We start from the raw sequence: 23,366 nt of genomic DNA, 5'->3' as shown, positions 1-23,366 counted from the left end.
AAGTGTGGTGTTTTCAGCAAGTTTGATAAGCATGGCTTGTATTCTAAGTTATTAATAAAAATGTTGAACAACATCAAGCCCAGGCCAGATCCCTGAGGCCCCCCCACTATTCAATTCTCTCCAAGATGAACAGCGACCATTAGTGAACACTCTCTAGGTTTTGTTGGTCAAACAATTACAAATTCACCTAATAGTAGCACTGTCTAGCCTACAGTTCACTAGTTTGCCAGCAAGAATATAATGAGGACCTTGTCCAAGGGTGATAGGTTTGCACCCACTTTGTGTTTGTTGCATTCAGATTATCTGCTTGGCTGCAAGTACATTTGTGTTTATGGTAAAAATGTATCTGGTTATGCACAGAGGGTCCCTTTGACTCATTCCCAAATGAGAAGCAAAACCATTAAATGTATATATATATATATATATACACACACACACACACACACACATATATACATATATATACACACACACACACACACACACATACTGTATAGTCCTGCTAACCTAGGTTCTGCCAACCTAGCAGTTTGAAAGCATGCAAATGCAAGTAGACAAATAGGTAACACTTCAGTGGGAAGGTAACAGCAGTTGGTGCAGTCGTGCTGGCCACATGACCACCAGAGCAGTCTTCGGATGACAAAGCTGGTTCTTTGGCTTAGAAACGGAGATGAGCACCACCGCCTGCAATCGGTTGCAACTAGACATTCATGTCAAGGGACTACCTTTACCTTTTTATGGTCCCAATCAACTTTCTTATTCTCTCCTACTCTCTGATTTTGTACCAGCTTAGAAAATTTGGTTTTTAAAGAAATCGTTGCACAGGGGTGATACAGATTCACATTTCTTGTTCCAGACCAGAAGACTGAAGTGGCCTGAACAAGGGGCTGGCTACCAGAGGGCTACTTCAGCTTGCTTCTAGGACTGCTGTGCTAGAGCCTGGCCATGGCAGGGAGAGGTATTGGTGCTAGGACATCTCCCGCTGCATATTTCTTGGTTTAAGAGGCAGCTTATAATGCATCTTGTGATCTTGACTCTTGCTTTTCATCATGGACTTCTAGCAGTTGGGGACATAAAAGGAAAAGAATTGGGATCAGAGCCTGGGAAAGCTGCTGAATCTATATTTACACGAATCCAGCAGTTGGACAGCTCCCTGTCCATAGAACAGAAGATTTTATGCAGTGAGTGCTAGAAGGAACTCAGTGCTTCTGATGAGGACTTTTCACTGCAAGCCTTGTTGTCTGCCAGCTGACCCCTCTCCCCCAAAACTTAGCACTCTCCAGACGTTGTGGACTACAACTCCTGTCATTCGTTATCATTGGTTTGCTGAGTGGGGCTGATGGGAAATTTAATCCAAAAATATTTAGAGGATACAAGCTTGGGGGAATTGAATCTCTCAACTTTTCTTATGTATGTGAGGAAAGCTAGAGGCCCAAAGGGATATTTTTTGATAGACTCAGAGAGCCTAGCAGTAAAAGATAGCTGTCTAGCTGGAGGAAAATCCTGGGATAACATTGCATGATTTCACTACACTTAAATTGACTCTGGGGAACTTGGGCCTGCACCTGAAGAGTATGTTGGCTGCAGAAAACTAAGGCATGTCCTCAGCACATGTAATTGCTTTTTGCCTTTCTCAAGAGCCAGCAGTATGGCACTGTATCTAGGATAATAGTAGGACAAAACATTACATCTAGGATAAGAGCTGAACAAAGCAATCAAGGTTTTTTTTAGGGAGTTGGGTACATTATATTATACATTAGGAAGATGATGAAAAAGAAGAAAAAGCTGAGCATAAAAATGCTTTCCCTCCTTGCTTAAACTCTTTTTTTTTTTTTTTGGTGTACTTTCCCAAATGAGTCAGACATTCTTGAATAAGATTCAGCAACATCTACTTTATGAATTTATGTTATATTGTAACATCCGTCTGTCTGTGGTTGCCTCATCAGACTTCTGTTGCCAAAATTGGTACCTCCTAATCGCTCTTTTCTGGGTTCACAATAATCCTTAACTTTTTTTAAAGCTTCTGAAAGGATTTTTGTAAGCTCTTGCTACAATATATTTCCATTCTAATATTCTGTCTCCAGAGTATGACCCAATTTACTGTTTTTCCGTTGCACATTTGTTGACTATCCAACCACACATTTTTTTCTGACTGTATGCTTTATGTCCAACAGCATGCTAAACAAAAGGTCAAAGAAGTGGTAGTTCTCCACAGATTTAGGGGATTAAAATTTTCTTATCCACTTGGGTAAATGAACCAACCCTCATTTCATGAAGGAAATAGATCACCCAGAGGAAAACTGGGTTATTATGCCATAGAATCCAAAAAGTGAAATCCAGTTGCGTGTGTATAACATCATTCTTACCCCTTTTCTTTCCATTCCAGGGTAGCAAACAATTAGCTTCATACAACAGATCCATAAAACCACAAATCAGCAGAACAGCAGTAGTTTAATTTTAAAACCTAGCCAAAATTACTCAAAATTTCAGCCCACCTGCCCCAACCGTAGGCTTGCCATCCACAGATTCGAGCATCCATGGATGACAAACCCCATTGGGTCTAATGACGGCATGTGCATGCAGCCGTGGCAATGCACCTGAGCACCACTATTAAAAACCACAGGGTTTGAGGTCCCACAGTTTTTGGCATCTATGGGAGGAGGGGGGATGGTCCAGAACAGAATCCCTATGGATACTAAGGACCAACTGTAATTAGATAAATGAAAGTCAGGGGGCATTTTTATAATAAAAGTACATCTAAACATGATTGCATTGAAGTCATGTCAAAATGAACTTAAAGGCATGGGCCTAAATTCAATTGTTAGTCCCAACTAAAGTAAGCCCATTAAAACAGTGGAGCTTACATAAGTGTTGACTTACCAAGTTCCCATTGACTCTAGTTGGGGCTAACAATTAGGTCTAGGCCATTATCTGCCATATTGTACAGAACAGAGAGTTCTGTAATTTAGATACCACTGACAAGAACTCCACAACATGATGTTTAGAAGGCAAAAGCAAGGTGGAGTGGGATCATGTTTTTTGGAATCCCTGCATTCTTTTAGTTTTAATCCTGTGTAGATTTCTTTAGGAGCACAACCAAATTGATTAAACTATAGAACTATTTGGCTGATATTACCAAAAATATCCGTGATGGGTGTTTCATACAAGCCTCTGGATCATCCTAGCTAATCTCTGGGCCTCTCTGTTCTTTCTTCCTATCTCTCCAGGGCAAGCCTTATGTCTTTGATCGTGTTTTCCCTCCTAACACCACCCAGGAGCAAGTGTACCATGCCTGTGCCATGCAGATTGTCAAAGGTCAGTTGGGTTATTTGTAAATTAGTTGTCACTTGGTGGGATTGTTTGTTTCTTTGTTTGTTTTAAAGCTGCATGAAAGGTAGGACAGTTAAGTGAAAAATATAGTGTGAATATCTGTACTCTTTCTCACTTACCTGCCTTTTTATTGTAGATGTGCTGGCTGGGTACAATGGTACCATCTTTGCCTATGGGCAGACATCCTCGGGGAAAACTCACACAATGGAGGTAAGAGTTAGGGGGCATTCCCACTTGCGATTTAAAACAAATTTAAATACAGCGGTTCGTTTTAAAGCGATTCAAAATAAAGCGAGTGTTATCCCGCTTTTCAAATCACTTTATTTATATCCTTCCCATTTACGTAACATTTTATTTTAATTCGCTGTAATTGACCCTGTTTCGTTCCCATTCAAGGATGAATTGGTGTCTATTTAAACCAGTTTTGTTACTTTTTCGTTCACATTCACTTGTTTCGGCTGTCAATCAAAGCGATGTCATCATGACGTCACATTAATTCGGAGTAACATACACCGATGTAGCCTGTACCTGCGTTCCCACTACCTGGCCGTTTTTAATTCGTTATAAATTTCGCGTTTTTTTTTAAAAGAGCCAATCAGGAGGCGCTTATTCATCCTCTTCTGTCTCTCCCCATATTAACTGCCATAACTCAGTGCTAGGGAATCCTGGGAATGGTAGTTTATTATGGCACCAGCACTCTCTGGCAGAGGAGGATAAATGTCTCACAAACACAACAAACACAACCATCCCATAGTTCCTCTGGAAAGACCCTCAGTTCCCCAAATTTGCTTTGGCCGCCCCATGGGGAGAGAATCTTTGGGGAAGATTGCTCCCAGGGCTGTCTGGAGAGCCATGAAGCGGGGATAGGTCTGCAAAACCCATCCTTTTTTCCTTAGTGGTTTGTTGGGGGTGTGGGGTATTTTTGAAAAGGGGGGGGGGGGGGGGGGGGGGGTGGGGGGTGAAGATTGCTCCCAGGGCTGTCTGGAGAGCCATGAAGCAGGGATATGTCCTGCAAAACCCATCCCATAGTTCCTCCCATCCCATAGTTCCTCTGGAAAGAGCCTCGGTTCCCCAAATTCGCTTTGCCTGTTCCATGGGGAGAGAATCTTTGGGGAAGATTGCTCCAGGACTGTCTGGAGAGCCATGAAGCGGGGATATGTCCTGCAAAACCCATCCCATAGTTCCTCTGGAAAGAGCCTCGGTTCCCCAAATTCGCTTTGCCTGTTCCATGGGGAGAGAATCTTTGGGGAAGATTGCTCCCAGGGCTGTCTGGAGAGCCATGAAGCAGGGATATGTCCTGCAAAACCCATCCTATAGTTCCTCTGGAAAGAGCCTCCGTTCCCCAAATTCGCTTTGCCTGACCCATTGATCTCTGGGCTGTCCTCCAAAGCCCATCTGGTGCTCAGGCAGAGGTGAAAAAGAAAAAAAGAATAGTTAAAAATGGTGTTCAATGGCTCTCCTCACACATCGGTCTATGAAAGAGGAGCAGAGGGGAGGTTGCAATCCACCGGAGGAAAGGCTATTATGTGAATGGAAGAAAATGGCGCCGGCAATGCAGAAAGAAACCAAAGAGGGTGACACCCCCAGGCCAGCCCCTTGAGCGCTGCTCCTCCGATCCTGTGGAACCCAAATCAGACGCCGAAACGTTCCCATTTAAATACAGCGGTTCCTATCTCGGATCAAGGGATAATATTAGGGTAGACCCTAGTATTTTTTTACACCGGAATCCGGGTTAAATGTTATGATTCGAATCAAATTCAAATCACAGTGGGAACGATTGCGGGTTAATCTAGAACTGTTCTAGAGTTAATTCGGGATTGAGTGGGAACGATACACCTTGGATTCGATTTGTAAACCGGTGTATAAGCGAGTGGGAACACCCCCTTGGTCTATTATTGAGATAGAGATGGGTCATTACTAGGAGATATTAGCCTGGCTGTCACACCTGGAGGTCTTACAAACCAGAGCTTAGATGGAGAACATTTTTGTGGTTGGGTGCCTTCATTAGGACTCTTGCTGACACTTTTCTTCCATCAGGGTAAGCTGCATGATCCTCAGCTCATGGGTATCATCCCACGCATTGCTCAGGACATCTTCAACCACATCTACTCTATGGATGAGAACCTGGAATTCCACATTAAGGTCAGAGACATGTGGAACTGTGGGGCTTAGCTGGAAATGGGAAGCAGTGGTTGTGGTTGTTGGAAATAAAGGAACTCTACTCGAAATTGGTGGCATAATAGTATGGAAGGAACCTCAAAAGAAACAGAGTAGAAGGGCCATCCTGATCAGATAATCAAATAGGTTAGTGAGTGAGTGGCCGCAGTACTGGCATTTAACCACTGCACCACCAGGGCTCTATTATGGCCATATGTATGCTATAAGGGAGAGTAGAGTGGACCCTTGGTATCTGCTGGGGTTTGATTCCAGGAATCCCACTGGGTACCAAAATCCATGGATGCTCAAGTCCCATTGAAATCAGTGGCATAGTCAAATACTGTCCCTTACATAAAGTGGCAAAAATCAAAATTTGCTTATTGGAATTTATGTATTTTTAAATATTTTCAAGCTGTGGATGGTTGAATCCAGGGATAAAACAGCCATGGATATGGAGGACTGATTTGTACAGAAGTACAGTATTTTCCCCATTACTGCTACACATTTATATGGAGTCCCTAAAGTGGTAAAGGCTTTATATACAAAAGGCACAATCTCTATGTAGTGGCCCCTGTTTTTGTTTGGAGTTATTGGGCTATATTTCTTACCTTCACTTTGTATTCCCTTTCCTTTACAGGTTTCCTACTTTGAAATCTACTTGGACAAAATCCGTGACCTGCTAGATGGTGAGTGACCCTCAGAGATGTTAAGTGCTGAATGGCATGGCCCCTGGCTATTGCATGTCAAGAAAAAATGTTGATGGAAACTGATGATGCTGGAGGATGCTGAGGGAAATAGTGGTGATAATAAGGAACCAAAGTGAAATATCCCTCTCTGGATCGAATGGCCTTCTTTTTAAATGTTTTCCTGTCCTTGTCTGCAGTGACCAAGACCAATCTCTCAGTTCATGAGGACAAGAATCGTGTGCCGTTTGTGAAGGTGAGATTCCTGGGAAATGGGAGGTAGAGTACTAAAAGCCCTGAGGTCCTACTGTAGAGATGCAGTTTTCAGCTGTAGACAGAGATGCAACATTCACAGCAAAATTCAAAGATTGCTCCAGGATACATTCAGCTTTAAATTACAAAACAAATCAAGTTTACTTAAAAGCCATTATTATGGTTATTTTATATTCAATAATAACTAAAAAAAAATTTTTAAAAAAATGTGTAATTTCTGTAGTCCAAAATGTATGGTGTTAAAAATCTGTCACTGAAATTCCTGCCTTCCTTAAATGTAATATTAGGCCCACTTGCTTGGCTGAGAAGTCAGGAGATGCTGCCCAGGTGAAAGGTTGAGATTTGTGGGGCAGGATCCCCACTTGCTATGAAAACCCATTGGGTGATCTTGGGCAAGTCATGCTGTCTCAGCCTCAGAGGATGGCAGTGGTAAGCCCTCTCTGAATACACCTGCCAAGAAAACCTCTCACCTTAGGGTTGTCATAAGTCAGAAACGTCTTGAAGGCAAAACAACATACAACAGAATTGTAATGGTAGCAGCTGAGAAACATGCACTTTAAAGGGGGGATGAGATCACCAACCACCATAAACTATTGCAGCTTTTATTTTCTCTCCTGTCTTTAGGGTTGCACTGAACGTTTTGTTTCCAGCCCTGAGGAAATCCTAGATGTCATCGATGAGGGAAAATCCAACCGTCATGTGGCAGTCACCAGTGAGTTTTGAGGATAGACAAAGGGTCAAGAGTAATCAGGGAAAGGGTAGAAGGGTAATGTTGCCAATCGGATATGTACTGTGGTTTTCTGGGTACTAGGCAACCCCACTTCTTATCTGCTGGCTTTGGCAAGCTGCAAAAAATGGAAGACATGTCAACCTTCCCAATAGTGACCAACATGCCCAGTTGGCTGCATTTGTTTTTATAGACTCCAAGCCTGCTCTATATTTGGAAAGAAAAAAACAGAATGATGTGACATAATTTCAAGGAAGTTGTCATGTTCAGGGATGATTGAGGCATTGTAATGTTGAAGGCAAGGATACCTCAGTCCACTTCCAGTCAGTCAGTATAATGAGGTATATGACTTAACAGATTCTCACCTTAGATTGACAAAAATTAAACTGTAACATTGGCTAAGCCTTTGACCACTTCTGCACTGAAAACATGTGCCTATTTTATATCGGCTTAACAATCAGTGGATTCTTCCCCCCAAATCTTGTAATTTGTCATTTATCAATATAGGTGCATCCAAAGATTTGATCCATGGAATAAGGGATAAAGAAGGCCAGCCAGTGCAGTTGAGATGGGTAGGGAATGTGGCAGTGATGTCATGATGGGTAGGAAGAGCTTTCTGCAACAGCAGTATTCTTACAGCTGAAATACACACACACACACACACACACACACACACACACACACACACACGTGGATCTCTAAGCCAACAGTGAAGTTGCATGTTATGGACAACAATTTTGCTGCCCCCTAGAGACAACATGTGCTATTTCAGTTTCTTGTGATTCATGCCTAAGCTAGAGCAGTGATCCCCAAACTTTGGTCACCCAATGTTTTGGACTTCAGCTCCAAGAATTCCTGACAGTTGGTCAAGCTGGTTGGGGCTTCTGGGAGTTGAAGCCCAAAACATCTGAAGGACCAAAGTTTGGGAACTACTGGGCTAGAGAGTGGCCTACCACTCTTTGCAAACAGAAGATGAGAAGATTCTTGGAATTCTGTTATTCTTGGAACATACCCAGTAGTATAGTGGGGCTGGGGGTCATAGGATGAAAGCCCCAGGACCTTTTTATTAGCCAGGACAATGACATAGCCTACCATTCCCCCTTAGATGCCTTTATTCTCTCTGAGTTAAACTGCAGTTCCCAAGTAACTGAAGAGGGAACCGATTTTTCCACCGATTGGGTATTGTTGCAAGCTATGTGTTCTTATAAATCAAAAGTATTTGCAGGGTAGCTTTTTAAAACCCCTGTTCCTGGTAGAGACAAAAATATATTAGAAATTGTTTCAGATCAAGATAGCCACCTACACTTTTGAACATTTCATAGACTTGTTGCTATGGAGACTGTCCTGATAAGAGTCTGCACTTGAAATTTATCACTACACTACAGAATGTGTCACTTCAGGCCTCAGCTAGGGGCTGTCATGATGACCAAACACACTTCTGTATTAAAGACTCCTTATATATGTATAGATCTTAAAAGTCAAAATAAAAGAGTTGCAGTGTAGTCTTCTTCCCACATGCTATTTTTATAATCACATCTCTACTGCTTTCACCACCTGCCTTTTTGTTTTAGCTTGGTTCATTCTGGTTTTAAGGAACTCATGCCACAGACAATAGTTCCTCCCTTCTGAGAGTTGAAAATGATATGATATGATTCATCTCATTTCCAATTCTGAAAGAACCATTGGGTGGCCTGTAATGTTTGCTCACTCATTCCTTAATAGCTTCTGGTGTAATAGCTCTGCAGGGTTTTGTAGCACTTTGAAACCAGGTTATTAAGAGACTGCAGGCAGGAAGGAAGGAAGGAAAGAAAAAGGCAGGCAGAATGTGCTTGCAAACCTCTTGGAGAACAATACTTCTCTCACACCCTATTCAGTCCTCTTCAACAGTATTGTCTGTCTCTAGGCCTACATAGGCTTTGCGCCTAGGTTGAAGACTAAGGGCCCTAACAGACAGGCCAAAATAAAGCTGCTTTGGGTCACTTTGGAAGTATGCTGTTTAAATGACACACGCATTTTAAGAGGCCAGAAGTTGCATCAAAGCTGTGCTCCAGTCCTTAGAACTGGAGTGTGGCTTTGGCATGACTTCCAGGCTCTTAGGACGCGTCATTAAAACAGCATACCTCCAAAGTGACCCGAAGCAGCTTTATTTTGGCCTGTCTGTTTGAGCCCTAAGTTTTCTGCAGTACTAAATGGAACTGAATTAAGAGCACAAAAATTTTGGCTAGGGTTTCCCGTGTGGGTAGGGGTGAGCAAGCTGTGTTTCTCAGCCCATGTAGGTCTCCCAGCCTGATGTCATGTGGGCTGATTTCAAATGCTCTCTGTAAGTAATTACTTCAGGCCTCTGGGGAGATGATCTGTCTCATCCCTTTCACAGTGGATGGGGAACAATTGGGAGAAAGAGGGAAAAAGAAAGAAAGAAAGGAAGGGGTGGATTCAGCTAATTTTGCTCTCAGGTCCTATCCGCCACCGGCTTTAGCCAAAGACTGACTCTATTATGAGGAAGAGTGAGATGATCCCCTCAGTACATGCTGAGGAATTGTTTCTCCTGAACTCCCTGCAATTCCCACCTTCTTATTGCCACAAAACTTGTTCTGAACCATCTAAGATAGCCTGCTATCTCAGGTGTGGAGAAGAGTACAGTCCCTTTATCAGTATTGAATAAAAACTTCAGCTGTTATTTCAGTCATCTTCTGCACATGGGATGAGGCAGAGGCAGCATCTTCTCCTTTGCCTCAAGCAGTAAAATGTCTTGAGTCAGCCCTGCTTCAGATCAACCCACCACTGCCACACAACTCTCAACAGATTACCTCCAAGTCAAAGCAGTCCTTGAGAAGACAAAATGTTGCCTGGGCCTATCTTTGGGGCACAGAAAACTACCCTCCCTCCATACATGTCTCTTTCTGTTTTGCAGACATGAATGAGCACAGTTCCCGCAGCCACAGCATCTTCCTCATCAACATCAAGCAGGAGAACATGGAGACTGAGCAGAAACTGAGTGGGAAGCTTTACTTGGTGGATCTGGCTGGCAGTGAGAAGGTGCAGTGGAGGATGGAAGAGTGGATTTGGAAGGATTTGGTGTTCCTCAATTGGTTGTGGAGGCAGGCAGGCAGGGTCTTCTATTCTTCCACAAAGAACACTTGTCCAACATCAAAAGTCCATAAAGTTCCTTGCAGTGCCTTGAAACAATTCTTAATCAAAACCCATAGCTTACAAAAACAGCATGTTTTCCTGTCTTATTTGTCAGAGAGCCCAGAATTGTAGCCTACTTGGGCTAAGAGCGCCTTGAACACACACTCACTCTCTCTCTCTGTAGCATTACACAATCCCATCCCCTACAATTGGCAGGTATTATGAAGATTCTGGTTTTGCCAAGCATAGTATAGACCAGTGTTTGTCAGGTTGTCTGATGTGGGGAACTAAGAATTATTTCCCCCCACCATATGTCAGGGACCACCAGTACCATATTTGCACCCATTGGCCACAATTGTTTCTTTCTTTCTTGGAAACTCTTTGTGGACTGGCAGCTGATGGCTTGCGGACAGACCAGTACTGGCCCAAGGACCACCACTTCAAGTAGCTCTGGTACAGAACAGCCTTCACTGACCTAGTTTCCTTCAGCCATATTAAAACAGGACTCCAATAATCCCACAGGTAGCTATTCTGTCCATCGAATTATTTGAGCCATAGTACATCATATTTTCCTGACACTTGATTCAGAAATGCTGATATAAATACTAGAACTTTGTTCTTCTATCTCTGCCTTGTCAACTACTACTTAGAAAAGTTACCTTTTAAGACTACAATGGCCGTGATGACTAGGGTGTTCCAGGAGTTGTATTAAAAAAAAATAACACTTCCAAACTCTGATGATTTCTAGTACATGCTGATTGTGAGCTGCCCAGATTTGTCTGTTCAGACTTGGCAGCTCTTGACTCACAACAATTATGATTTCATGGTGTAGTGGTCTTTTTGTTTAGTTACAAAAAAGTTTCTTGAGTTGCTTTGGGATTTGTGTCAATTTTCAGTTTCTGATGTTTGGAGGCAGCTTGCAGACTTGTGTGTCACCATGCTTTCTAAGTTATCTCTGCCTGTTTTTCCCCAATGATTATATGGTTTGGAAGAAATCTTTTCTAGATCCACATCTAGGATTTCCACTATATCATCAAGCTCTTTCTTCTCTTGGCAGGTCAGCAAGACAGGAGCTGAGGGTGCTGTACTGGATGAGGCTAAGAACATCAACAAGTCCCTGTCTGCACTTGGCAATGTCATCTCAGCCTTGGCTGAAGGAACGGTAAGCACTACCTGCCCCATTGACATTGACTAGGGTCTAATCTGCACTGCAGAAATATTGCAGTTTAATACCACTTTAACTGCCATGGCTCAATGCTATGGGATTCTGGGATTTGTAGTTTTGTGAGATATTTAGCCTTTTCTGACAGAGAGCCCTGGCGCCACAACGAACTACAAATCCCAGGACTGCATAGGATGGAGCCATGCTAGTTAAGGCAGTGTCAAACTGCATTAATTCTACAGTGCCAATTAGATCTCAGAAAACCTGCTGCAGTCTTGTTAGAAACCATGCCATGGAGTTGTGTACAATCCTGTAAATAAATCAGTTGTTGCCAAAGTTTCTATAGAATCTAAATTCAGTGGAGCCTGAAGATTCAACAAATTTTAAAATTCAGGAAAAGCTAGGCATTCTTATCTTTAGATCTTGGTGTTATTGCCCAAGGATATTTGAAAGACAGATGGGTTAATATACATGTGAATGTTACCTTAAACTGATGTTTAGCAAGGCAGCTGTGGGAACTACAATATTGGAGGATAATACACATGGCTTTTATGAACTGATAAACAACAGGAGTTTTAAAATAAGGTGATGATGCAAAATTCTGAGAAGGAATATTCTACTCCCTGGACTCATGAAAAAGGCATAAAGCTTGTGAGGCTTTGGCAATAGAAATTCTATTACTGTTCAGCAAAGATTAGGGCAGAGTGAAAATGCATGGATGCAGTGATGTGGGTGTTGCTTACACAGAATTAATGGTTGTCTTTCCTCTTACAACAGATTTTTTAAATATTAGATGAGTAAAAAGAAGCCCAAATGCATTGCTTTCAGTTTTGCTAATTTCCAAGATGTGCTAAGAGATTTCACAAGGTTAAGGAAAACTGGACTACAAACAATAACATATCTACCAACTTCTAATGGAGTTTCGGACAACAGCAGGGCAACAAGTCAGTGAGAGAGCACACATTTTACATCCAGAAGGTCTCAGGATCAGTCCTTGGCATTTCACAGTCAATTTGGGAAAGACTGTTGTCTAAAACCCTGGACAGCTGCTGTGAGTCAGTGTCACCAGTATTGAGCTAAATCAAATAGTGGTCTTATTATTCTTTATTTATATAGCGCTGTAGATTTGCACAGCGCTGTACATAAAAACAATATAAAAGAGTAAACCTGCCTATGGCGTACAATCTAAGAAATAGTAGGATAATACATATAAAATACATAGCAATACAGGAAATGATTCAGTAAGACAGGCAACAGTATAAGACAATGAACACCGGATTAGGGCATGGCAACCACACACTGCAGCCCCAACCTGGCATCTTTCCAGCCGCTCCTTTTTGGGATGTGTGTCTAATCACTGTGCCGCAGAAACATCCCAATGCTCCCCGCCATCTGGTTGGGTGAGTGGCATGACACCCGCTTAGGAGTTGTGTCAGGGTGGGCATCATCCAAAAGCCACATCTCCATGCTGCCCCCAAGCTAGCACATTGTGCCGGTTTGTTCAGCCCCTTACTGACAGAAAGAAGTTGGCAGCATGAGCTTTTGTAGACTAAAGTCTACTTCCTCGGATGCATAATAAAAGCATGCATCTGAGGAAGCAGGCTCAGATCTATGACCTGAATGGTCCCTGGGGCAGAAAATTGCCCACTGGATCTGCTGCTGTTGCCCATCCCAGTTTAGAGCCTTAACATGTGTTAATGTGGCAATGGCTATATGGGAAAGCCTGTGCCAAACAAAGCAGGCTAGTATTTAAGGTACTCTGTGACGTACATTCAGGTGTGTGAGAGAGTAATTGGCAGTGAGGTCCATAGGGTAGTAAAGAGTTAGATCTGTAGCACTGTCTGACACTCATAGCATGCAAATTGGACTCCCTGGGTGAAGGTGTGGCTAAAATATCTACTATGGCCAGGATTGTTGAACAAATAATCTGTCATTGATCTTGAATGAATGTTAATGGTACTGTTGTATGTGCCTTCATGTTGTCTATTGACTTACAGTGACTCCATAAATTTCATAGAGATTTCTTGGACTAGAAGTGGTTTGCCATTCCCATCCTCTGAAATATAGCCTACAAAGCATCTACCTACTGATTATTTTCTGTCTGCTAGTATGGTCTCTCCCACCCAGTTTGGACAAGAGAACCCATAATGTGCCTGGGAACCAGACTAGACTGTTTTTCCCCTTCTTCTCTGAGAAAGATGTTTCTGAGCTTCTGAAGGTCATTTAAATTAAATAAAAATATTTTACTTTTTACTAAAGCCTTTGGGGTCTAAATGGTTTTATACAGATCCCATCTGATCTTGGAAGCTAAGTAGGATCAGCTCCAGTTAGTACCAGAGCTGACACTGTTGAGACTGCCAACATATACTAAACGCTGTACGCTATATTTCAGAAGAAGGAACTGGCAAAACTACCTCTGAGGATTCCTTGCCTAAGAATACCCTATAAAATTCATGGGGTCACCATAAATTGAGAGGCGACTTGAAGCCCATACACACACACATGGTTTTAAATGGTTTTAAATAACATTCCCTTAAATTATTAAATCAATTAATATCTTTGTAAGTTTTCAAAATAATTTTTATTGTTTACATTGTTTTAAATTGGTCAAGTTAATTTTATTGCATGCCACCCGGAGATCTTTACATGAAGAATGGGATATAAATAGAATTAATAAATAAAATTGATAAGATCATTTTTGCCATGAACCTAAATGAGCCAAAAATATGTTTCCTTTGTTTCCTCACATGTTGTCTTCTGTAGAAGGGCTATGTCCCCTACCGTGACAGCAAAATGACCCGCATCCTTCAGGACTCCCTGGGTGGAAACTGCCGCACAACAATGTTTATCTGCTGCTCCCCTTCCAGCTATAATGATGCTGAGACCAAATCTACTCTCATGTTTGGACAACGGTAATGAACCTGCACCTTATCTTGTCCTTTTGTTTGAGTTATGTTCGCTGTTATGCTGCAGTTATTTCACAAGGGAAAAAGACAAAGACCTGGTAAAACAGATTAATAAGGGGGTTCATGTCTGAAAAGTTGCATTTTTAAAAATCTTACAAGTCTTTTCTAGGCAAAATCATTAAAGAATAAAACAAAAAGGAAGGAGGGAGGGAGGGAGGGAAGATATAATATAAAAATTTGTAGGCTGCTTTGGTCCCTTGGAAAGAGAAAGGCGGAATATAAATACAGTGTGCCCTTGTCTTACATGGGGGATCAATTCCAGACCTCCCCCCGCATAAGACAAATTCCATGTATGCCATTTTCTCCTTGTCACATGGCTTTCAGCATAAGCTGAAAGCCGTGTATAGGGTGCCCACGTATGATGCGGGCACACTGTAGAATACTTACATACATACATGCCAAATCATGATTAGGGAATTAACTTAGTTGGGAATTACTTGAGAATTACTTAGGCTCCACTATGGGGATAAAGTGATTTAACAGTCATTCCTATTCTTTCTGCTTTACAGATAGCACCATATGAACTGTAATTTTGTTTGGGGCATTTGTGTGTGTGCATGGGAGTGTGAGGTTAGAAATCTCTTACAGAGGTGACACAGACTGCCCCAAGGGGGTGGCTTCAAACAGCCCCTTTTGAAGCAGGATTGGGGCTATGGCAAACACACACTGTGGCTCCAATCCACCTTTTTACTGGCCGAAAAAGGAGTGGCAAAGAGCCGCTTCTTTTTGGGCTGCTCCTTTTTGGACCGGCAAAAAGCTGGCTTTTCCACCATGCTGCGACCAAAAGCTGGCTTTAAGGTGCTCCAGTGGTGTGTGGCCTATAAACACTGCGCTGCTGGAGCACTTGGAAGCTGCCCCCATGTAAACAGCCAGGTGGCTTCTGGGCGGCTTGGGAGCATGCAACATGTAAACACTGCACTCTCAAGCCGCCTGGGAGGCGGCACAAAAGGGATGTCTGTTTTGGCTCTGTAGACTACTCTGTTGAAGTTTTCAAGATTTTCTTTTTGTGGGAGGCCTTGGTGGTTAATTTTGTATAAAATCAGTAAATGTTTGCAGTATACATAGAGCCTTAGAGGGTCAGAGAACAAGAATAGTCGGCCATTATATAAATGGATTCTGCATCCACAGATTCAATCACCAATGGCTTGAAAATATTCCAATAAATAAATAAATAAATAAATAATCCAAATGATTTTGCCATTTTCTATAAGGACACTATTTTACTTGAGCATCTACTGATTTTGGTATCTACGAGGGTTATGGAACTAAATCTCAGTGGATACCAAGGGCTCTGAATCTGTTTTTCTGTTGCACTTTAAAACTCTGTGATCATGGGAACTTCTAGGAATGACCATATAACACCGGTCTTGAAGTCCCTGCACTGGCTGCCTATTAGTTTCTGGGCTGTTCATTGAAAATGGTAGGCAAAGATGGCCACTCCTTCAGTCCAAGTCAGGAGCATTGAAAGACTCCTCCTTTTAACCCTCTGCCATTTTAGGGCCAAGACAATCAAGAATACAGCATCAGTGAATCTGGAGTTGACAGCAGAGCAGTGGAAGAAGAAGTTTGAGAAGGAGAAGGAGAAGAACAAGGTCCTGAAGGAGACAATTGCCAAGCTGGAAGCTGAACTAGGCCGCTGGCGCAATGGTGAGCCAGGATATGACAGCCAGAAGAGAGACCATGTTTGGATTGTCATTGAATCCTCTCCCGTTTGCACTCTCTCTTTCTCTCTCTCTCTTTCTCGCATACACACATACTATCTTTCTTTCCTTCTCTCTCCAAGTGTAGTGGGATTTGCAATGAATACATCTCCATCTGTCTCCACCACAGGTAGGCGGAGTAGGAGGTATCCTCTGGGACAAATGAGCTTGTTCTTGACTGACGTTTCTGCCTTTTGAAACAGAATTTTACATTTCCTCATCATTAACCATTAATTTGAAAACCATTGTGAAGGCAAAAGATGGTTGGGAGCGGGTGTCAGTTAAACATGTTTTTGTGTTTCTGGGCAAAAATTGTGACCACATCTGAATCCAGAGGCAGTGACTACTAATTTTTGCCAAGTAGAAGTGAATGGGTCAATGTGCCCCCTTAAGCCAATGTTGCTTTGTGTAACTTTGAATGTAGGTAGTTGCCAGGTAGGTGCATGGTGCAGTGAAGTCAGTTTTCTTCAGTGTGGTTTACGGTGTGTCATGGACCAAGCACTGAACAGCTACTACAGATATGACTGACAACTTCAAGAAAGGTAGAATCCAAGAGAAAGTTTCAGATGGGAATCCTCCTGTGATATTAGGTTCACTTGTGAGGACTGCAGAGTCTTCACATGGAAGATGTGGCTGTTAGATAACATGTACTAGCCTCTAGGGCTACCAAGAGCTCCAGAGAATATTTTTTTAGCTCCCAGAAGTTTGCTTCTTCCCTCAAGACCACTGTACTCTTTGTGCGGAGGGGGAACACATAGTTGCTGCTATCCACAACGAACACCCTCCCCCCAAGCCACCTGCCCAATTTCACTTTACCTCACACCCAGAGGCTCCCTCCTCTTGCATCCCAGGCCCCTTGGGAACCAATCCAGATAGCCAGGAGATGTTGGTGAGGAACTGGAAGCGCTGCTCACCAGGACTATGGAAGTGGAAACAATGCTGTTTCTCCCTCTCCTTTTGCTCAAGGCAGTGGCGACCACAATTCATTGAGCACCAGTAGGTCTTTGTTTTCAGATGCCACCATTTTAGCCAATGGTCTTGTGTTTTACGTGCGGCTTCTTCCAATGCTACCTCCTTACCCCTTCTGCCAACTTGCTGGTGCTACAGTGTCCCTTTGCTTACCTGCATGTTTTCCTTTACTTAGGTCTCAGTCCTGCTCTCTCTTGAAGCAAGTGTGGACCAGCTAAAAATCTATAGTATTTTGTAAATACAGATTTTTTATATTGTTACTATTGTCTTTTAAATTCACTTTTAAATTTTACAATGGATGTGAAATGAGCAAATAACGACACTACTAAGAAAGGAAAAAACATATGCAATGTAGTAAAGTTTCATTCTCCCTTTTGGACACCCTGGACCCAGTACCAGTTTCCCTTCTGTCCCCTGCCAATTCTGATTTGCACCTGTACCCAAGGCAGTCTGCCTCTATCTACCACTTGCTGGGGAGAATTATTAGGAAGTTTCTATTGCTTGCCTTGACTGTCTCCATGACAGAGGCAGAGTAAAAATAAAACTTTTCTTTATTATTATTATTATTATTATTACGTCATTTTGGTGGGCTACCAACAGAGAACTGACTTTGGGGACAGAATGATGGACTAGATAGGCCTTTGGTCTGATCTAGCATGGATTTTCTTGTGTTCTTATACACTAGTTTTTCTCAGATATTAGCATTTACATTTTTATACCGCTTATCAGTGAACTTAGCACTCTCTAAGCGGTTTACAATCTGTAAGCCAATTTCCCTCAACAAGCTGGGTATTCATTTTACTGACCTACAAAAGGATGGAAGACTGAGTGGACCTTGGAGCCCCTAAGATCGAACTCACAACCTTGTGGCTGCAGTACCAGCACTTAACCACTGTGCCACCAGGGCTCCTATAACCAATATAGAGCTGAACCACAGTAATTGGTAGCAATAAAAAAGAGGGAGTGACTTTTCCTGAAACCAGAATCCTTGGGAATCATAGAATACAGCCTCACATTTCTAGGGCAGGAGAGAAGGAAGTATTTTTTGTCAAGTAACCCGCACCCTGATCTGTCACTGGAGTTGCCTTCATCAGAGTAACCATGATTCAGTCAAGGATGACTGTGAGCAAGATGAGTGAGCAAAGGCAGCTGATCTATTCCTGTCCTGCTATGTAAATGTTTATTAGGTGAGAATGTCCCAGAAACAGAGCAGCTGAGTGACGATGAGAAAGTGGTGCCTGACACCTGTGATGAGACACCTATTAATGATAACAACTCCTCCATTGTCATCCGGATCTCAGATGAGGAGCGGCACAAATATGAGGAAGAGATCCGTAAACTCTACAAGCAGCTTGATGACAAGGTAACTGCACTTCCTTGCCCTCTAGCCCACCTTGGGGTGAGCTTCCACTCTCCATCCCCTTTTCAGTAATGCTGATAATATACTATTCTCATCCCATTCTGGCCCTAACATTAGATAGATCAGAGTGGGGAAACATGTCAACTTCCATATGTTATCGGACAGAAATAATATGAGTCAGTCTTCTCATTATGTTGATGAGACATGATTTAAGTTTTAGTTTAACAACTTCTGATACACTGCCCATTGCCTGCCTGTGGTGCAGCCACTTGTCCTGTTTCCAATGTTGAACTACGTTTTAATTGCTTGGGATGGATGTGGTGGCACCAACTTGTCCTTTGCCTCAGCAAAACAACAACAACAACAACAACAACAACAACAGTTTCTTACCCACCTCTCCCCATGGATCGAGGTGGGGGCCAACAACAATTAACAAACACACAACATCAGTTAAAACATATTGGTTAAAACACACAAGGACAAATAAGATGTGCATATATTAAAACAATCCACATATAAAATTTGTCATTTAAAATTCACAATTTTAAAATCACTTGGATAATCTTGCTGGAAGAGTATGGGTTAAAAAATATCTTGTGCTAGTCCTGATCTCCACCCTCTGTACCTTCTGTGTCTAAAAATCTTTCCCCAGATAGCCTTGGCTGAAGAGCGGGGCATAAATAAATTATTATTATTATTATTATTATTATTATTATTAATGCTGAAGTATTTTCTTTTCATCCAGGATGATGAAATTAATCAGCAGAGCCAACTGATGGAGAAGCTCAAGCAGCAGATGCTGGACCAGGAGGAGGTGGGCAATATTGTGTCTTTTTGCAAGAGTAGTTTTTTGTGCATGGGGTACATTCATGAGCATACATCCTTGTGTGCCATCCCTCCTTCTCTCCCCCGCCACCCCACTATTTCCTTTTTAATTCATACTAATCCAGATAGGAATCATGCAACCATCCAGATGTTGTTGGGCTACAACTCCCAGCTGATCTAATCAATGTAAACACATCACCCATCCCTGTTTCAAATTCAGCCTTTCCTTCCAGGATTTCATGGTATCCTAAACGATTCTCCATCCACCAGTTTATCTTCACAATAACCCTGTGAAGGAAGTCAGGCTGAGAGATGGTGACAGGCCTTTGGTCATCCCCTGAGGTTCATGGCTGACTGGGAATTTAGATCTGGATCTCCCTGGTCCATATCTGATGCTCTGACCACTTAATTGCTCTCACTCAGCACACTGCCTAATTTGGTTCTGGCTCCTGCCTCTTTCTATATCATCAGTTCTTTCCCTTTCTCACTCAACTTATATATATATATTTGGCATGTTCTTACCTGGCATCACTGTTCCTCTTCCCCTTCAGCTGCTAATGTCAACACGTGGGGACAATGAAAAGGTGCAGCGAGAGCTAAGCCACCTGCAGTCAGAGAATGATTCTGCCAAGGAAGAGGTGAAGGAGGTGCTCCAGGCTCTGGAGGAACTGGCTGTCAACTATGATCAGAAATCACAGGAAGTGGAAGAAAAAAGCCAGCAGAATCAGTTGTTGGTGGATGAGCTGTCCCAGAAGGTGGTAAGTACTGGGTACTTCCAAGGGTTAGTAAGGGATACTTTGGGTCAGTAGAAGAGGATCGGAGCCAGACTGTATTTTGGTTTAGTCTCTAAAAGCAGGCTTATCTATGTGCCGCCATTCTGCAAAGCCATCAGAAAAGTACACAGTCTCTAGACTGTGGATGCATATTTCAGCTTCCTGAGAATATATGCTTTCTTCTTGTTAAAAGGGGAAATGTCTAGCCCTTGTGGATGCAAAGGTATGCTTGAAAATATGTGACCAGCATCGGCTGCAATCTCTGGAACTAGCAGGATAGCTGAACAACAATTCCTGTGGTGGGGACACAGTTCAGATCACTACATAGCGCTTTATCCCTACCACCTATAACTGTAGTATAAATTATGCAAAATAATAGAAAATGCAGAATAAATTATTCAAAAGAAACTGAGAAATGGAAGGCTGGTTTGCATAATTTATGCAAACAGAATTCAGTTTTTCTTGGTGCAAATTTAATCATGTTTGTGTGGCATATTACTGCTACTTCTGTTTAGCCAGTACAAACTAGTTCCCTAGGTACCCAGAGTGACTTACATACAATTGATAAAAACAGGACAGTCCTTGCTTGAAGGCTTATAATCTAAAAAAGACACATCAGCAAAGAAAAAAAAGACATGGGGAGGGAAGAAGAATAAAGTAAACAGTCTTTTAGCAGGGCTTCTGGAATGGCCCTGTTCTCATCTCATTTTCCTCTGCTGGAAGCAGAGTTCAGAGTTCAGAGCCTTCCATTCAGAGCCAAGTGCAGTCAGGAGCCTAGAACCTGTTTTCAGTGCCATTGCTTGGCCTTCAAATTTGTTAATTGAGAACTTGCTAGAGAATGTTGACCTAAAAGGATGCTGTAGGCATAGTACAGTGGGCCATTGGTATCTTCTGGGGTTTGACTGAAGAAACCCCCGTGGATATCAGAATTCGTGGATGCTCAAATCACTTTTTAAATTTTTTTAAATACAGTGGCATAGTAAAATAGTGTCCCTTACATAAAATGGCAAAATCAAGGTTTGCATTTTGGAATTTATATATTTTAAAAATATTTCCAAGCTGTGGATGCATGAATCCATGAGTAAAATATCCATGGACAGGAAGGGCTGACTGTAGTATGGTATTATATTTCCCTCCGAGACTTGAGTTTGCAGAACCTGATCTACTCTGAAGAATAAAACTGGAAGGGATGCATAGTTCTTTTCACCCAGACAAAAACAGTGGTGTATGTCTTTGTAAAGAAAAAATTAAAACATGAAGAGCCTCTCTGTTCAGGTGGCTTAGTTATGTGAACCTCTCTCCTTGCAGGCCACCATGCTGTCTTTGGAATCAGAATTGCAGAGGCTCCAGGAGTTCAGTGGACATCAGCGCAAGCGCATTGCTGAGGTACTCAATGGCCTCATGAAGGATCTGAGTGAGTTCAGTGTCATCGTGGGCAATGGCGAGATCAAGCTGGTAAGAAAATAAGGGTGATGCTGTATGGTAGGGTGGCCTATGTTGACAGGTTTGGGGACCTGTTCCTCTCCCCTGCAAGCCATATGCCCCTTCCAACTGGCTCATCAAAATTATGAACCAGACTTGACAGACCTTTGCAGCAAACTACTCCCCATCCTGCCAAAACATTACCTGTATGTTTTAAAGGATTTTTTCCCTTTTTTTCTTTGCCACTAAATTTCTGGAGCACAGGTTGCCACCAAATTTTGGCAGCATTGTTGGGGGGAAGCCAAGCCCCCCCAAAAGATTGTCTTGAGGGCTGTGTGTGCTCTGCAGATCATCTTTGTTGACGGACAAAATCCCATTTCCCTGCTTTAGTAACAGTTGGCACAGTCATTTGAGCCCTTTCCAGTTTTGCCTCTGTCTAAAAACATGAGACAAGCTCCATGTGCTCTGAAACGGTCAACTGTTTATTCAGGTTTTTTTAAAAAGCCCAATACGTTTCAACCTCAATAAGAAAAGGCCTTTTTCAGGGTCTGGAAACAAACACAAATACATATATATTATAGGTATTAAAAAGACAGGACCACACTCAATTAACTATAACTCATAAAATCACATAGAAATACATTAGTGAGTGACTTGTGCCAATGATTCACAAAAATCACTGGAGTTGAGAACACTCTCCAAAACACAGGAACACTGAGTATAAAAAGAACAGATTCTACAGTATTTAAATAATTTCAGATAGTCCTTGGAAAGGAATAGCTAATGATATATATTGAAATCAGTACCAATTGAGTGTTGTCCTGTCCTGCTGAAATGTGTTGGGCTTTAAAAAAAAAACAACCAAATAAACATTGACCATCTCAGAGCATGTGAAGCGTGTCTCATTAGTTTTTTCTGCCTTTGACATGCTTTTCAGTACTCTCTTTTCAAAAACATGGCAAGACAAAGGTATAATGTATAGTCTCTTAGTGTGATATCTGGACAGGGAAGCTACATGTGAAGCTTCTTTTCTGTTTCTAATATGGAAAGACAGTTCACAAGATATCATAAACTAATGGTTTGGCTGAGATTCTCTGTAAAAGGGGACAGGGGAACTTGTGGCCATCCTGATGGTGTTGAAAAGTTCCCATCACCCTTCTTTAGATGGACTAGTAGTGAGGCATGATAGAAGTGTTAGTTCATCAACATTTAAATAGACATAGTTCCCCCCCCCCCCCCGCCAACCTTTACTGTAAAAAATGGCGAAAAGAGTTGGGAGCTCAAGATGAAAAAGCAAATGTGGTTCTATTATTGTAAATAATTCTGCTTGTAAGTGCCATGCAGCTGGACTCCATGTCCAAGATATATCCCCACTTATCCTACTTTTTAAAAATCCCCAGCCAGTAGAAATTAGTGGCGCCATTGAGGAGGAATTCACTGTTGCCCGGCTCTACATCAGCAAGATAAAATCGGAAGTGAAGTCAGTTGTGAAGCGCTGCCGGCAACTGGAGGGCCTACAAGTCGAATGTCACCGCAAGATGGAGGTGACCGGGCGGGAACTGTCTTCCTGTCAGCTCCTCATTTCTCAGGTTAGCCATGTGGGAGCAAAGATGTATATCATGAAGAAAGGAGTTTGCTGTAGAGTTTGGGGAAGGGGTGTTTCAGACATAGCCCATATGGAAAACAAAACAAAAAACTTAGCAACTTGCAAGATGGGGGAAAATTCCCTTTACCTTCACTGAGACTTGGTTTCAGCCTAGTCAAAGGTGCAAGGGGAGAAGAAGTTCAGGTGGAAATATGTTTTAGGCTACAGTTCCCAGAATCCTCCAGCCAGCATGGCCAATGACCACGTCAACTGAGGGATGCTAGGAATTGTAGCCCCAAAAGTTA

At 42.3% G+C, this 23,366-nt stretch overlaps 1 protein-coding gene across 2 annotated transcripts in view; it reads left to right on the top strand.

Moving 5' to 3' along the window:
- The window catches only part of LOC149322725 (kinesin heavy chain), a 73,017-nt gene that overhangs the window by 29,056 nt on the left and 20,595 nt on the right, over positions 1-23,366 (top strand). For both annotated transcript variants that reach the window (XM_089482200.1, XM_089482193.1), the window contains exons 2-16: positions 3,228-3,315; positions 3,467-3,540; positions 5,368-5,472; positions 6,125-6,173; positions 6,371-6,426; positions 7,068-7,155; positions 10,082-10,206; positions 11,357-11,461; positions 14,225-14,373; positions 15,926-16,074; positions 18,284-18,459; positions 19,202-19,270; positions 19,833-20,039; positions 21,363-21,509; positions 22,877-23,065. In XM_089482200.1, the coding sequence (XP_089338326.1) occupies positions 3,228-3,315; positions 3,467-3,540; positions 5,368-5,472; positions 6,125-6,173; positions 6,371-6,426; positions 7,068-7,155; positions 10,082-10,206; positions 11,357-11,461; positions 14,225-14,373; positions 15,926-16,074; positions 18,284-18,459; positions 19,202-19,270; positions 19,833-20,039; positions 21,363-21,509; positions 22,877-23,065 (1,776 nt within the window). The remainder of the gene's footprint in view (positions 1-3,227; positions 3,316-3,466; positions 3,541-5,367; positions 5,473-6,124; positions 6,174-6,370; positions 6,427-7,067; positions 7,156-10,081; positions 10,207-11,356; positions 11,462-14,224; positions 14,374-15,925; positions 16,075-18,283; positions 18,460-19,201; positions 19,271-19,832; positions 20,040-21,362; positions 21,510-22,876; positions 23,066-23,366) is intronic.

This window comes from Sceloporus occidentalis, unplaced genomic scaffold, assembly GCF_023333645.1.
Source record: "Sceloporus occidentalis isolate IW3139 unplaced genomic scaffold, rSceOcc1.0.p SCAF_1, whole genome shotgun sequence".
NCBI lineage: Eukaryota > Metazoa > Chordata > Lepidosauria > Squamata > Phrynosomatidae > Sceloporus > Sceloporus occidentalis.
Note: the sequence above shows the minus strand (reverse complement) of the source record. Positions and strands in the feature narration are given on the sequence as shown.